Source organism: Mesoplodon bidens (genome assembly GCF_964165515.1).
Source record: "Mesoplodon bidens genome assembly, chromosome: 2".
NCBI lineage: Eukaryota > Metazoa > Chordata > Mammalia > Artiodactyla > Ziphiidae > Mesoplodon > Mesoplodon bidens.
This window is the reverse complement of record NC_138177.1, coordinates 11,393,452-11,411,601: the sequence shown is the minus strand read 5'-3', so window position 1 is coordinate 11,411,601 and position 18,150 is coordinate 11,393,452. Positions and strand designations below refer to the sequence as shown.

Below are 18,150 nucleotides of genomic sequence, written 5' to 3'. Positions count from 1 at the left end.
GGTATTTTGTGAAAGTATATGCTTCACTCCTCAAGATATAATAAAATCAAAACTGTAAAATGAGATTCCAAATTAATAATCCCTAAGGTCTCTTCAAAGTCCAAGAGTTATTTTAGAATCACTTTTTGATCCTTATATAATATTAAGTACAACCTTTAGATGTTTCAACAAAAATTACAAAAGTAACCAAAAGAGTGTTATTTTGTTATAAAACAACATAGAAATGAACCCTAAATATAATTTTAAGCCGTATATTCATTTTAGACACTAGATGACCCTATAACGATTCTCTATTTCTCTTCTTCTCTTGCTCTGTCTTATCACCCCTCTCTGTATGTAAACTGTACTAAAATCAAGGCCACAAAAGTGTTTATTAACAATATTTTCAGAATTACTTTGTCAAAAAGACATATGTCCTTACTTTGGGGAAACTTACATTTTACCTGTAGAACTCCACTGTTAGATTAAACTGGTAGCCTATGCTGAGACTGAGGCCTTTTTACATGAAATCCCTTATGTACCTTCATATTTAAAATCACTGGGATGATTTTCACAAAGATTCTATCCACATTTAGAAAATGCCGGTATATACTAAATCCAACTCCTTAAATGAATTGTGAACAGCAGTTTTGTCTGAGATACGTGCTGGTCCAGCACAGATACAAACAGGTCATTACCCCTGCTATTTGAGGAGCAGGGCACTCACCAAGAATAGATGTTTCCTCCCAAGAAAGGTTAACAGTGATGCACTCTTAGCTATCAATGCAATCTAAGTGACACAGGAGTAAAAGACAGGTTAACGCCAGTCCTGTTGTAGGAGTTCCTTGTTCTTCTTTACAGGATCCACCAATCTCTGATTCCAGAGACCAATTTCACTAGACTTTTGAGATTTACCTATATTCATTTTTGCCCTGGTTGCCTATGGCAAAGGAGGAAGTGGCCAAGTCTTTTCTGATTTGAAATCATACCTTCTATCTACTTTGTTTAATGGTACCATATTTAGAGGTAGGTGTGGGTGTGGGTGTGGGTGTGTGTGAAGACACAGAACAAGAGAGGCTTGGAAGTGAGTATATTTCTTTCCTTCTGACCCTGAAATCATTCAGGGCAGCAGACGTAAAGGTGAAAGTGACTTCCCGTACACTCTACCTTTTACTCTTCGAAGGAAAGAAAAATGTTTTATTCATAAGTAGGCATGATGTTCATATGAATATTCCAATAAAGAAGAAATGAAGGCTATTTCAGCTGAAATTGGCTATATTAATATAAAGTGTTTTTATATAACTCCAGTACCCTAATGTGGTTTCAGTTTCCAGTTTTAATTTATTTTGAAGTTTAAAATAACAAAAGCATGGCATAAGACTCCTTTATATTTAACCAAATATAAGGGATATGTCAAAATCCAGATCAAGAGTAACGTACAGCATGGTGACTATAGTTAATAATACTGTATTTCTTGTTTGGAGGTTGCTGAGACGGTGGATCTTAAGACCCCTTATCACAAGAAAAAAAATTTTGTGACCACATATTGTGATGACTGTTGATTAGAATTATCATAGTGGTCATTTTGCAATGTGTACAAATATCAAATAATAATGCTGTACATCTGAAACTAATATAATCAAGTATATATATAATCAATTGTATATATATATCGATTATGCCTCAGTTAAAAAAAAAAGTTTCTTCTAAGACAGAAGTACCAGTTCATTACTATTTCCTATAATAAGACGTGTGTGTATGTGTGTGTGTGTGTGTGCGTATTTTGAATGAATTAATGGTAGAAAGATGTTTAACTGTTTGATGATCTAATTTATGAGTATTACTGAGGCCAGAAGCAGAAAGAAGATAAGTTGAATGTAAGGCCTGAACAGTAAAACTCAAAATGTGAAGAGTGCCAAGGAAGGGTTAAAGTATGAGCCCAATTTTGATGGTTAAGATGCCAGAAATAGAGGTACAGAATCTGTCTTATGAAATATAATACTAACCTCATATCATATCAACAATAAGTCCTGTTTCCTCTAATAAGGAACCTGAGTCCATAAATAGGGACAAAAACAGGACTCAAGGTATTAAGTTCCCGTGTCCCAAGCCAATATTTTTACTCTCATTTGAATTTTTTTTCCATTGGTGAAATGAAAGGAATACTCACAATGCCTTAGTTTTTTCAGGAAAATACTTTGAATCAAACTGCTTTAATCTGAAATATGCAAATATAACATAACATTTAAGAATCTTACTAGACTACAATTCCTTAAGCAGATACCAAAAAGCATTTTTGAAAGCTAAAATATAATGTAAAATGCATTCATTGAATGTTTAGAGTTTGATTATAGGAAGCAGCTATTAGGATTCTTTATAAAATTAAAAAAAAATCTCACGATTTGCTAAAACTACATAGTAACTAAATTATCATGGCAGGGTCAACAATGGAAATTTCTTTACCTTCCAACAGATTTAAGTTTTTAGTTCATGTATCTTAGATTATTTCAATATCATTCTCCTTTTAGAAGCAACTAAGATTATTTATCTTGAAAAATTACACATGAACTTTAGAAATTCTAGAAAAATCTGAGATCTTTACGTTCAGACATGATGTTCACTAAGTAAAAGTCTTTAAATCACAAAATTATGTTCAAAACAAATTCAAATATTGATCCTAAAGAAAAACTATGCAGTCAGTTCTACGGCATATTTACAAACATTTAATTTCTATATGCAGCAATAAAATCCTTCATGATCATTAACATTTATGAAATAGCTTCTGTCAAAAAGATACCAGGCAAGGACTCTGCTTCAATGGAATCTCATGGTGAGAAATAAACTTACAGAATTTCCTGTCATCCTCATTTACTAGATGATGACTCACAGACAAGGAGGGGTGTTACAATTTTATACGTTTACACAAAAACTAAATGATAGATACAGGCCTGAAACCTTAGTTCTATAATGCCAATTCATTTTCTATCCTACTCTTAGTTCCTTTATCTCTCTATTCTATGAGCAGGATTAAATCAATATAATGCCCCAAAATAAGTAGTTTAACTCTAAGTTAAAGGTCAAAGGGAAAAAAAAAGATTTAAAAACTTTTCAATAGAGTATAAGGATTACAAGGTCACAACCTAAAAATAAGGATCTGCAAATATAATTTCAACGTTTAAAATGGAAAAGGAGTGTCCCAGATTGCATTTCATACATGTTTGAAAAGTTGGAAAATGAAGAATAGGAAAATCTGTTTAATTTCCTCCATAGATGGCATTTTTAACCTAATAGATCAACAAATAAGTCAGTATTCTGTAAAATATCTGTGTGTTATAGGGGAGGTGTGGAGGAGGATTGGGGTTTGTTTGATAGGTGGTGTGAACCAGGCTCCTTACAGATGGGTCTGGGACCAGGGGCCTCTGGCACCTGGGGTACCCAAGTGGTTCTCATCCCAGGAATCCTCTGCTGCCCGGTATAACTCCTGATATCCCCACAAGATCAGGCTGCCTCTGGGAAGAGAGGTGCCAGCAACAGCACCTCAGGCTCCATTCTCCGTCCTCTGAGCCTCCCCAGACGCTCAGCACATCCCAGATCACGGTCTCCCAGCCCCTCCATCTAGACTCGCACTTACTCCTTCCCTGCCCAGCACACCTGAGGCCATGAAGCACGCCCTGTGGGATCCAACTGTGCCTTGTTCGCATTTTAACAGGGTCAAAAGCAATATCCTAATGGGGAAGCTAGAGAAAAGCCTGGAAGTTAATACAGAGCCACAGGGCTTTATCTGAAGTCCTTGAAGTCAAATACATCTGAGTTCAGAGTTTTTCAGACTTTAGAGGGAAAATGAGGTATATATAGTATAAGGTATATATACCTTATGTTATAGCCTCAGTGGAGTCTAAACCATCAAGCCATAATTAAATACCTCAGTGTCCCTAAAATGCAACATATGAATATTTGCATTAAGTACAAAAATAAAAACTATAGCCTCACGTCTGTCCAGGGCAGGGCAGGTTTTGAAACCAAATGTGCTAACAGAAAAAAGGCTCATCTTCAGAACTTTGGGATTTTGAAATTGTTGATAAAGGGCTTTGAACATTACAAAAACTGAAATTTATCTAGTTGGAGGGTTTCTCATGATGTGGTTGAGAGATCTGTTTTCACTCTTATTCATCTATAATTTTTTATCACTAATGCAAATGAATACATACGAGACATTCTTTTCAAATGTGCAGATTTGAAATACACGCGGATGTTGGATTACAATGTTCAGGAACAGAAAATTCTTGATAGATCTGTCAAATGGGGCCAAAATGTTTTTATATTACATTCAATGAGATATGGACACACAGGCAGTCCTCTCAGCAGTAGGAGAGTCAAACTGTGCCATACACAGAGCAGTATGATTTCTGCAAAACTAAAGATTAATAGCACACCTGGGTACTATGATGTAAATAAACGATGAAGAGGTAGATTTGGTACAGTAGTTAGAAGACGCAAGCTCACAAATTCTGGCTCTTCACCAGGAAGGCATTCCCAAGAGTCATAAGTGTTCATCCATTGATTCAGTTGTCTTGGGATGGAGTGAGTTCTCAATCATTGGAAACATTTAAAGAAAGGGTTGATGACCACTTGACAGTAATATTATAGATGGAGATTATACAGCATGAGCTAAATATCATTAATTTGAATAGATGAATATTAAGAGCATTTTTAATTGTTCGAATCTTTGATTTTATATTTAAAACAGTCTATCTTCTGAAAAGATAAATGCAAAGAAAGTTATTATCCCTTTGTTTTTTATAATAAATGTGAAGAAGTATTCTTATGTGTAATGAATTTAGTGATAACTATAAAAAGCACTTTTTATAGAATGGATAATCCTTGAAAGATTATATTTTGTGAGGAAATACTTTATAACTTTAAATGGGTGTGTTTATTTAAATCTAATGTTCTATTCTGCTTTGGGATAATAGTAATGTGTGTCTTTAAGATAGGACAGCATACAAGGCCACAGACAAACAGAGCCTTTGCTAATTTCAGGCTGACAGGGAGGTAGTTTAATTAGTGAGCTGCTAATATCTATTTAAGTGAGCAGCCAAGGAAATGTCTGTTAGAAAAAGGACTTGCAAATGAATGGCAAGGCCATTCTCTCTGCCTCTTTTCAACTGTGTCAAAAAGGAAGAGAACAGGGAGCCTGCACCTATGTGGAAAAGAGAAGATTACTTTAAAAAAAGTAGAGACAGACACAAAAGTAATCATATGTCTGTGGAACATACACAGTGAGGTTTTGAGGTACTGATGCTTCACAATAAACTTTTACATAAGGGAACTACTTCCAAATATTGTGGAATCTCTGTTTCTTGACTATGGGTAAAACATTCAGAAAAGCTTTACTAATTGTTTAATGGTAAGCAAAGAGCATGAAAATGCCTCCTGTGCCTATAATCAAAGTTATAAGCTTTTACACTTAAACTAAAATGGTTTATTAATAAATATTAAGTTTTTTTGATATAATAAATAGTACATGTTTTACATTGCCTTTGTTTACTGGAATATTTAGAGAAATAGATGAAAGGAAAATTAAGACTATATGAACACTCTGAGTAATTTTTTTCAACCAACATTTGCTGAACATCTATGTATTTCATATATCACTTCAGTCTGAGGCAAAGTCCACTAATAAATATTACTAATTAACTGATGTAAAACTCTTCTCTAGGCCAAATGAATTTCACTGGATAATTTTTACAACCTAAGGCAGATTATGGAATTATGAGTCCAATCGAAAATAATGGGGAAAATAAGCAATTTATAGAAAAAGTAATTTCAAAAAAATAAAACTTGTTACTTCTATAAAAGAATGATTTAATTATAGATATTGAATAAACTCTATTAAAAACCATAAATATTCAGTATAAATTTCAGCTTTAACTTTGGAAGGTATAATATGAAGGTGAGTAATTTTTTGCTGTAATTCATATTACATGCTTGTTAAAATAAAAGAGATAATAACCTAATCTTAATTTTATGACTAATTTTTTTGTGTGTGTGTGGTATGCGGGCCTCTCACTGTTGTGGCCTCTCCCGCCGCGGAGCACAGGCTCCGGACGTGCAGGCCCAGCGGCCATGGCTCACGGGCGCAGCCACTCCACGACACATGGGATCCTCCCGGACCGGGGCACGAACCCGCGTCCCCTGCATCGGCAGGCGGACTCTCAACCACTGCGCCACCAGGGAAGCCCTATGACTAATATTTTAAAAGTTGGAAATTTTTTTAAAGTATTGCAATTAAATAGCAATTACTTTATTTTATATTAAAGCAGAGAAGACCTAATAAATGCTATTTTAGGACCTTTTCTTACAATGAGAAATATAATGCAAATGACTTTTTTTTCATAACAGTCCTTTTAAATACACACAGTACACACACACTCAAGGAAAAAGCCAAGGAAACCCCTAAAAAAACCTAATATTACTCAGCTTTTTTCTCTAGTTTAAAATTTTGCATTTTTGGAATAGTGCTCAACAACAACACAAAAAATGCATGCTAGCAATTCAAATGCCTCAGAACAATGATAACAAAAGAAAACAACACTGATCATTTTGGCAATTAAATTTGTAAGAAGACCACTGAGATAAAGGCTGTGAAGTATCAGAATGCTTGGTAAGATGAAACTAGAGAGAGAATTAATCAAATAATTTATTTGTCTGAATGCCAAAAAATCAATTGTTATTTCCTCTTTTGTAAATAATTGTGTGAACTAGGAGTTCTGTTCATTTTTTCATTTTAATAGAAACAAACACGAATGCACTATTAGACTAAATATTATTTATAAATTCTATTAATTGTTACAAAGCATGTATCTTATTTATGATCATGATTATAATACAATCCTCATTAAGAACTAGCTTTCCTGAAATTTGATAATTCCTAAAGCCTTGAATTACTATTTCTATTTTATTCCTGACTGAAATTTTTCCAATGTCAACTAAAGAATAAAGTATGAATTCATATGCATATCTGATTATGAACTAGAATTAACAAAAATTTATTTTATGGTTTAATCTCAAAGTTAGAGATGTAAATAGAGTTGTTTAATAGATATATTCAATTAATTTAGGTTATTTATTTATAAAATCACTACCTAGAATACTCTCCTTAATTTATCACTGACTGTAAAGTGTGCTAACAGACTAATGGAAGGATTTATGGAAAATCAACCAACTAGGAAAAATAGCTTTATTCTCTGTATAGCCTCTTCAATATAACATATACAAAATAGAAAAGAATTGGAGTGATGAAGAAAAGGGAAATTATTACAAAATTTATGTTTAAGTACAAATGAACACAGAGTATTATGAGACATTCTTAGATATTATTTTTTAAAAGCATTTATAAGTGACTTTTACAAAAGACAGAAGAATGCAGATAGAAGAATTAACAAGAGTTGATTTTTGTTTTCATGCCATGTATTTATTCTGACATTTTCCATTTTGCTTTTGGGCTCACAAGCTTTGAAGTTTATAACACAAAAGACCGTTAGAGATCTAGAGCACCCTTAATTTTACAAAAGAGGATACTGAGGTCTGAGAAATTAATTTCTAAATCTGAGGTAACACATTTGGTTAGTGACAAAGACAGAAACAATTCGTGTCTCCTTGCTTACATTCAAGAGAGGATATTTTCAATGCGATGAGCGCTGGCTTTGAAACCAAGCAGCCCAAATCTAAAGCTGATGCTTCTGATGACTGAGCAACTGCTCTCTCTAGGAATATAAAGACAAATAAAAATATAGAAATAAAATAAGGTGTATAAAATTTTAAATATAAAATAGAAAGCAGAAAGGTCCTGCCTCCAAGGCATTCACAGTTCAGAGCAGTCAACAGGTGATTTTAGAGCAATATCATAAGTTTAAGGACAGATATTCAGGGATAGGAGGGGTAAACAAAAGGGCAACAGGTTTATGTTTTTATTTTGTTAATCGGTAAATTGGGAATTTTTATATGAGGGTTGTCTGGAAAATTAAATGACATGTGAAAGCACAATCACATAATGAAAGCACAGTATTTAGTTCCATTGTTACCCCTTTCTTAGTCTACACTACATATATGTTCCATAGAACACTACTGACTCATTTTATAGTTCTTACTTGTGATATAAAGCTGTTTTATTACAATTATTTTTAAACTAGGTGTTAACGCTCAAAGAGAGAATATACTTCATTTTTAAAAACTTTTATTTAAATAATCCTGGTAAATTCTCATAATTTTACTGTTAATTATTTGGAAGTGGTTTTTCAAGTAACGTATGTCTCATCCTAATATTTTAATGACATTTAGTATTTTGCCCAATCATATGAATTCCACATACTATTATAGAAAAATGTAAGGAAAAATCTATAAAACTTTCCAACCATTCTGGGCTCTTTCCTTTCCTGTTCCAAATTCACTTCTGAGAGTTCTTGTCACCGATACATAATCATCAATGTCAGTAATCACTTATTTCCTCCTAGAGTGGCCAGATTTTGCAAATAAAATATATGGCAACCAGTTAAATTAGAATTTAAATTTTTTAATTCTAATTTATTAGAATTTAATTTTTATTTTTTAGTATAAGTATTTCCCAAATAATTGCATAGGACATATTTATCTGGCAAAATATCTACCTACCACGCTGTTCTTGGGAACTGCTATCACCAAATGTAGTGGGAAAGAAAGATGATTATTTATACTTTGGTTACATCACAAAGCAGGGTTCTGCAGTAGAGAGAGGGCTGCATAGTTTCTATTAGGTGACAACTCTGGGTTTCTGAGTAGGTAGCTGATAGTAATGATGTAGTTCCCACCTGTATTTAAGGTAAGTGTCACCTTTGTCAAGACTATTAGGCTTGCTCTATCTTAAGCATTAAAATATGTTTGCTAATCATTGATTCTTATAACCACTGAAAGGCCTCTCATATTCTGGCAGAGAGTTAAATACCAACCATAGTGATTGTGGTGTTGTGAGTTTTCAGTCCTCCTTACCCCCATGGATTTATACTATTTTAGTAGGAAATTTGAAGTGATTCTGTAAGGAATTGCTATTTAGAAGACATTTTAAACCAGAATCCCCTTCCTTTTTTTTGTTTTTTTTGGTTTTTTTTTTGCGGTACGCGGGCCTCTCACTGCTGTGGCCTCTCCCGTTGCGGAGCACAGGCTCCAGACGCGCAGGCTCAGCGGCCACGGCTCACAGGCGAGCCGCTCCACGGCATGTGGGATCTTCCCGGACCGGGACATGAACCCGTGTCCCCTGCATCAGCAGGCGGACTCTCAACCACTGCGCCACCAAGGAAGACCCCCTTCTTTTTTAATTTAAAAAAATGTATACATTCTTTTTTTAATCTTCTCTGTAGTTTTATTTCCATGTTCTTTTTTCTGCTTCCAGTTTTATTCAGATGCAATTCATATATAGCACTGTACGTTTAAAAAAAATTGTATACATTCTTAAATAAAGCTCTTCATAAATAATATAATTACCATTTCACATTATTTATATCATTAATAAATACCTGCCCAATTTATATTCCTGATGAAAAATACTTGTATCAATTATATGCAGTACACAGAAAACCTTCCCAAAACTTAGAGGCTTAGAGCAAGATTTTGTGTCTGTTTATTAATGATTCTGTGAATGAATGAGCAGTACTGGCTGGGCTCAGCTGTTTGGTTCTTCCAGTATGCCTAGGGTCACTAATGTGGTTTCTATTTTCTACCAGTTCACCTGGGTTGACTAACATAAGATGGCCTCACTTGTCCAGTGATTGTTTCTGTCTGGTGGCTATCAGGTCCAAAGAACATCAATTGGCCTGGTTCCTCTCTGCTCCATGTGGCCTCTCCTGCTCTACTGGTCCAGAGTGAACTTCACAGGGTGGTTTCAGATCAGATTCAGGGCAAACCCAGTGCACAAGCACTTTTGTAAGCTTCTGCTTGCATCGTATTTGCTGATGTTACATTGACAAGGGAAGGCCAAGCCCAAAGCCAATAATGGAGGGAATACACAAGGTTGCTGAGATAGAGAGGTCTGATTCACCAGGAGCCTTGACTGTAACAATCTAACACAGTTTTATTAGATCTCTGTCAACAACAAAGGATGTAGATTAGATCAAGGATATATTTACTAAGCAAAACTGACTAATATATGTGAACATAGAAAGAAACACAAGTTGTCCAATAGATTTGTTTTTACCTATCAGAAGATTTAAAGCCAAAGATGTAGTCAGTTATCTATGGGGGCTTTTGTTTTTGTTTTTGTTTTAATTGTGGTAAGATGATTATTGAATTTAAATTTTAAAATATGGGTTTTAATTATTTTTTAACATTTACTGTTTATAGACATGCTATTTAAAATCTCTGAATGTTAACTTTTTGAAATTGATATAATAATACCATCAATAAAAGACTACAGTTAAAATCACATATGAAAAAATGGAAGGTCTTTGTAAACAACAACAAGCAAAAATTTTACTTTTGTATAAGAATGTATGTATATATACCAAAATATAATTTTGTATTGGGGCATATCTTATTCACATATTGAACATTTCTATGGAATATAAAAGGCCTTCATAAACTTTAATAGTAAATATTGAACTGGGGAATAATTCAAAGGGATTAATTAATATACTTAATTTGAGGACTCCAGTTTTTCAATTCAGAGCTGACACAATATTCACTTACTTTTTAAATATTTTATTTTATGAAATGTAAAATCTACACGAATTGTCTAAAATATTTAGGGTCTAATTAACACCAGTGTAACAACTATCCAGTTTAAGAAATTGGGTATTGTCATTATTTTAGAAATCCCTCATGTTCTCCCCTGAAAATCCCATCCTTCTCCTTTCCTCTTGGAGATAACTTCTATCTTGATTTTTATTATAGTCATTTCCTTGCTTTTTATTATAGTCATTTTCTTGGTTTCTTTTTTTTTAAGGTTTTACCAACCGTCTTTAGTTATGCATATCTAAACAGTGTAAATTAGTTGTATCTGTTTTGTGAACCTCATATAATAGAATCATACTATGTGCAAAGTTTTCCTGTTGTGCTTCTTTCACTTTATATTCTGCTTGGGAGATTTATCCAGGATACTGCTGGTGGCTACACTCCCATTAATGTTAACATACCTGGACTGATCAGGTTTTTTTGGTTGTTTAATACCTTCTATTCTAAGAAATCCTTACATATCTGAAAGTGTTTTCCTCTGTTTTCTTCTAGAAACTTAATATTTTGCCTTTCTTATTTAGATCCTTATTCCATATAAAGCAGATCTGTGTATATGGTATTGGAAAGAGACCTCACTTCTGTTTTTCTCATATGGCTACCCAAATTCCAGAACCATTTACTCAAAAGCTCCCGCCTCATCCCCACACACTATTTCATTAAACCCCTGTCATGAAGTGTCCATACACTTATTTTTTTCTAGGTTGACTTATCCTTTCCAAGACTTTCTTTAAATAAAATTTTTCTCAGGGAACATTACCAGGAAGACCCATGAGGCATCGTGTTTATTTCAATTTTTTCCTATTCTCACTCAAATTTTGCCTTCAAAAATTGCTCTGAAGAAGCAAGCTAAGTGGTAGTAATATGACATATCTTAATATTATTTTTAAAAGTTGTAAGAAAAGCAGCATCATCATTTCCCCCATAATTCACTTGCACATGTGGTTAGGCAAAGAGTGGTAGAAGTTAGGCCAAAAAAAAAAAAAAAAAAAAAGACTTTTATTTTCTAGCAACATATCTGAAGATTTACATATGTGAAATGTCTCTTTTATGGGAATAAAAATCACCACCCATCTGACCTTAGAATTCATATCTGTGGTTCAAGATAATGGTGTCTGGATTACTAAAAGGGTGTCCCTCATCCAGAACTCCATAACTTGTTAAAAGAATGAGGATTTCCGCGGCCTAGAAAAAATTATGCATTTGCTGGTAGGCATACTGCCTGAGGGTGTTTCGAGAACATAACAACTGTAGTCACAAGGCTCCAGCTTATTAAGGGGCCAAGTGTGCTCCTTTTCTATGCTTCAAATGGGGTACAATTTCTCTAGGCATAGACCACTTTCTAAGAGTGAGAACACTTACTTAAAATGCCTACCCTAAGTTCCATTATCAATCTTTAGCTAAAAGATAGCAGAAAATCCAACTTTTAATATTTAACCAAATAACAATTTAAGTGTTAGCAAGCTCATTCTACGCCTTCAATTCAATGATCTGCTCATAAAATAATCACCTCTTATGTCATAATGTAGCTTCAGAATAAAACCTAAAAATACTTTATAATACACTTCAATTTAAAACATAAGCTTTGACAGTTGACAAAAATGCAGCCTATCAAGAAAAAGTGGTACTTTTTTTCTTTAAGCCCTGACTATGGTTCTAGTAATGTTCAGTTGTTATGATCCTGCTGTTCTGTATTTGAAGTGAAAAGAAAAATGTTACTGAAGAAGAAGATAAAATGAAAACAGACAACTGAAAGAAATTTGACCTAATTATTTTAACAGGCTTAATATGTTTTACATTCGTAACTAAAGAATTTCAGAAATTATGTCAACGCAATACCTAGCATAAAGAAGCTTATGACAGTAATAATAAGCACTAGTAGAATTTGGCTGATCACTTTTCAAAATTATGTGGTCTTTTAAAATGATAAATCTAGTGCTTAATATGGAAAAATACTAATTTTTCATCTATATGTCTTAGAGATTCACCAATTATATAACTAGAGTAAACATCTGTGAAACATAAAGTCTCTAATAATTATTTTTAAGACAAATATTAAAAACAAAAGTAAAAACAAAATAAAGCCAAAAACCAGGAAGCTATTCTAATCCTTGGATTTGGGATGTTCTAATATCTCAAAAATAAGGTCAACTTCACCAGGAAGAACTCAGATCCATTATATCAAATGGATAAGTGGATAGCGTTCTCTGAAATTTGGAGAAATACTAGTGGGACAGATGAAATATCTCACAGTGCCAAGGCAAAAGAGTCCTCATGAGTATATTATACTGCCCATTTTATAGCAACCATCAGTGATCATAGCATCATTAGCCAATGTTTCAAAGGTTATATAAGTTGTAGTCTGGTCCAGGCAGGAGGACAGGGACATCTTATTCCATTGTTTATAAATAAACAATTTCCATCCACGTTTATTCAAGCCACAAAGGTAAAGACATAGGAAGGATGAAGAGTAGAGGGTTACTGAAGGTGTTTAAGAACAGAGTCCCATGAAAACTACAGGGAATGCATGAGCCTTGCAAACAAATCCCAAGGTATTATGTTTCATTACCTTCCACTGTGGTGATTCAAAAAATGTCTCTTTGGGCCTCCCTGGTGGCGCAGTGGTTGAGAGTCCGCCTGCCGATGCAGGGGATACGGGTTCGTGCCCCGGTCCGGGAGGATCCCATATGCCGCGGAGCGGCTGGGCCCGTGAGCCATGGCCGCTGAGCCTGCGCATCCGGAGCCTGTGCTCCGCAACGGGAGAGGCCACAACAGTGAGAGGCCCGCATACCGCAAAAAAAAAAAAAAAAAAAAAAAAAATGTCTCTTTCATTCAGCTTAGAACCTCTAAACACATGTCAAGCCATGTTTGCAACTCATAGCCGATCAACTGATAAGCCGAACCACAACAATCACACACAAGACAACATCTCAGACCTCCCAACAGAGATGCCCACAGATCATGGAGACATGCTCTGGCATCAGTCTGTTTGACAGACTGTTAAAAATCCTCTTGAAGAATGCTGAAATAGAAGACATTCTCACAGTCTGAAATTCAAGTAGCTACAATTTGTGAAAGAAAGCTGGCTAAACCCACAAACACGTAAAACTGAATACAGCTGGACTCATAATATATTGACTGTTTCCTGCTGCATGTCAGAAAGAAATCTTTAGTATTTGTCATTTCATTTAAAAAAGTAGAATGTCTTTTTTGTAGACTTGTGACCAGGCTCTGACTACCTGGACTAAAGGATTTCTTATTTAAGCGCGCGCGCACATACATACACAGACACACACACACAGACACACACACACACAGCAATAATTGTGTGATGCTTTATGGAACGTGTTCAGTACCCCTCAGTCTCTTCTGTAAATATGCATGGATGATAGGATTTAAACATTTCTCACAATGCTGTATAAAAGACTGCATACAGACCAGAAGCACAGTGCCCCCTGGTGCACACATAAAACAAAATATTTATATAACAGGATCTACATAGATACAGGCACAAACACAAAACTAAGTTTTGCTTCTGCATACATCTAAACCAATCACTGGGAATTGTACATTTCTATCCTGAAGAAACAAACCAATATGATAACCTTCATAAAACATTCTTTATGGCATAGATCAAGGCAATCTAATCCATTCAGGCAACCACTTGTATACCCCTCTATTTAATGGATTCACTAGGCTTGGGTGGAGTATGACTCCTTTTCTGTAACTTATTTAGATTCAAACAGAATAACAGTAGAAGTTAAAGGCCATATATCTCAGCCTCCTCCTTTTGCTTGGCCTTTGTTACCGCATCCTATTTATCTGCATTTCCTTTGTATTCCCTGGCCATTTCCTCCAGCTTCTGAATGTGCAATTACCTTGTAGGTAAAAAAGGATGAGGTAACTCAACTTCTCAGTGACTAGTAGAAGACACCATTTCCACTTAAGCTAAAAAAAGGTAACAAACCCTGATACAAGGTAGAAAGGAAAGGCCATTCAAGAAATTTCCTTATAAATTTTGAGTATTTAAAATGATAAACTCAGCCTCAGAGTTAACTGAAACTTACTTTACGGCAGTTTAGCAGTCAAGAATTTGGGAGTTCTGCACTTGTGGTAACCATTATTCAGTTTTTCCATAAGAAGTTACATCTACAAGAAATACTTTTAAATAACCAGAAAACATTACCATGGTAAATGGTCAATAATAACCCTCCTGATAATAACCCTTTCCCACCTGCAACTTTCCCTTAGAGCAACTTAGTTATCCACCACCTTCAAGGAAGATACCTCTGTAATTGCTTTCCCTTTGCTTCATACCTGTATATCTTGTATCTTGTGCTAAATCCCTGCCGGCTTCTGTCCACAAAATCTGTGTATTCCTGTGAACGATGGAAGGGTCCCTTATCAGAGAGGAGCCAGTCGAAGGGGCTTGTGGCATGCTGATCCGAAACAGCGGCAACTGCTAAAACCCAGCAATGAAGACTCAGTGCTATCCACTCCCATAGAGCCATCAGAGAGAACAATTCAGCACCAGCTCTGCTCCGCCATATCATGCTTCCACTGGGGACTTAGAGCCTTCATTCTCTTAGCTTTCCCTCAACACCTAGACAAAACACACAGGCAATTAGTTAGCCATCCTTTTTCAAAAATCTAATATGATAGTGTTTTAAATCAGATAATAGCAAAAGTGATTAATAAGTGAACTGAAATAATTTTTTTTCAGAGCTGTATATCTTTCAGACTTTGGTTCTTTTTGTATTTATTGGAAAATAAGTTAAGTCACTGAGTTACAGCAAGCCTTGTCAGGACAGCATCATACAGTGGATCATTAAACCCACTGAGCAACAACTATCAGAAGTTTCGACTCATAATTATTTTTTCAGCTTAAATGTTTTATAACACTGGACACTTTCAAAAGAAATATTGAATATGTTTACTTAATAAATTGTGTTATAAATTTTAATACATGTATTTTATTGTTTACTTTACTTATTAGAAAAAGGCTTTAAAATGGATTAAAATATAGATAAACTGACATGGAAGAAACTGCGGGTCTAAGAATACATAAACAAGTAAATAAATGTGTGTGTGCGTGTGTATCTATGCCTCTATCATTTATCTATTTCTAGCAATATATTTAGATGGGTGGATGGGTGGGTGTGGGGGTGGGTGGGAGTGGAGGTATGCATTTTTGCTCAGTTATTTTTTCCATTATTCTATTAGGGAAAAACTTCCTTGATTATTTAAACAGAATCATAATTAAGTTATTTCTAGCACATTTAAAAGATTTAAATGGACATCTGTGTCTTATTCATAAGATAAATAGGCATACCTACAAAATTCATATATATACATAAACTAAAACAATATAGATTATACATAAACTATGAAAACACATACATTAATTTTATAGGCATTCAAAACCAAAGTAACAAAGAGGTGTCATCCCAATGTGGTATAGTATAAATGACCTTACACAAAGCAACTGATGCAGTTTATATGCTATGCAAAATATTCTACAAATATTTGAATTTCAATTTTACTTTCCATCTCACCAAATTTTTTCAAAATTATTATTTATAACACGTAGAACCATGCATTATATAAATTCTGACTAGCAAGAAAGTTTGGTTGTGAGTATTTTGGGTCAGCAAAATCTCTTTAGGAAGCCATCAAAATACACAATATTAAGTAAAATATTTTAACTATGACAGTTGCCATATGTCTCTGGTGTTTGGTTATATCAATTGATAATTTTAATTTGCTGTTAGTTGTAACCCTGTAATTCACAATTTAATCCTGAACTATTTCAATATGAGAGGTATACAGCAATTTTGCCACTAAAAACTATCTCAAAACAGTGATACAATATGGCTGACCTAGGTCATTAGATTCAGTCTTACCCTCTACACAAGTAAAAGGTTCAATACCCACATACGATCTGATTTGCCCCAATCATGAGTTGTTTATGTGGTGATTTTAAAATGTGATGATTAAAATATGCCCTCGTCTATAAGCAACAGAGGACATCTTACAAGTGAAGATGTTTTAACAATGATTTATCATAAGAAAGGACAATATCACATAATAAAAATACTTTGGAGTAGGAGTTAAAAGATCCTGTGTCCCCATCAATTATTTGTATAAATATAGCATTGTCAAATGATTCAGATCATAACTTCCAGTTCTGATGAAGAAAATAGATTTTTTTACATATTGTTTTCCTTATGTGGAAGCAATACCATTTACCTTAAAAACAGTATATTTCATTTTCATTCATAAACTAAGAATTATTATTATGTGTGATGGTATGGTATAATCCCCCAATGGTTAATAAATATTTCTTATCTTTGTGAAACACACATTTTTATTCTGCTGATCAAATATATTCAAGCTAGCAATTTAATCATTGTTACCAAAAACTTATATACAGCATGTAGAAAAGCACCTATAGCATGTAAGGACATTAGGAGTGTTTCAAAGCATCTTTCATACTTATAGGAAATCATGTAATTATATACCATCAAATTAAACCCTACTCTTTGTGGTGAAGTACATGACTTTGTTAAGAAACAGCATGTTGTGAAAGTAGGATATGATTGACCTAGATGACACTGAAGGTCCTATTTTAAAATTCTGTAATTTTTCAATATATAATTACCCAGAACAACCGCTTTTATTATTTTCTTTACCAAATATGTTGAAGATGTTTCATGGTCCTCATATTCCTTGATATTAACATATAAGAAAATGGAAAGATTTTCCTAAATTGTGTACAGGGGACTACCTAAAAATGTTAGTGTTAGGTTTTAATTATTTCTGTTTCTTCAACTTCTGATATGGATACATGTTCCCACTTATGTTCAGAAATGAGTTTTTCTGAAAGAACAGTTTATTAGCACATGGGAATAACAATCCTGTTCAAGTTTAAATTAATTTGGGGGAACTACTGAAGTCATTATATTATAAGGTCTTTTTAAAGGGATGTACAATAAACCAAACTATGATACCCAACAGTTCTACTGAAGCCTTCTTTGAGAAATAACTTTGAAGAGTTACAAAACAGGAAGAAACGTAGTGTTAAAATACATTAACATATTTATGTATTTAGGCTTCCAAAGATCCTTAGGACAAGTGGCCATTAGGCTCAATATTCAGGAACAACAGGACTTCATTAGCCTAGTTTGTCACAAAAGCAGGTAAATGCACATTTGAATCACCTTTGTATATGAGTACTAATTTTAAAATTATTACTGAATGGCCTTTATAATATGATAACTTTATGATATAGATTACCAATGACAAAAGTAATGAGTAGAATTCCTTTCAGGACATTTGGAGGTCACTACTGAAGTAAACAGCTAAACTTAAAAGTATTGCTAGGAAAAGAAATCATGAGGTACAATGAAAGAA

At 34.1% G+C, this 18,150-nt stretch overlaps 1 protein-coding gene across 3 annotated transcripts in view; it reads right to left on the bottom strand.

Moving 5' to 3' along the window:
• The window catches only part of BRINP3 (BMP/retinoic acid inducible neural specific 3), a gene marked incomplete at its 5' end in the record, with an annotated part of 413,577 nt that extends 398,287 nt beyond the window's left edge, over nucleotides 1-15,290 (bottom strand). Inside the window, one exon of one of the 3 annotated variants that reach the window (XM_081223561.1) lies at nucleotides 15,025-15,290. In XM_081223561.1, the coding sequence (XP_081079687.1) occupies nucleotides 15,025-15,290 (266 nt within the window). The remainder of the gene's footprint in view (nucleotides 1-15,024) is intronic. The other 2 variants (XM_081223562.1, XM_081223563.1) reach the window with 2 other exon arrangements.
• Nucleotides 15,291-18,150: the final 2,860 nt, after the last annotated feature.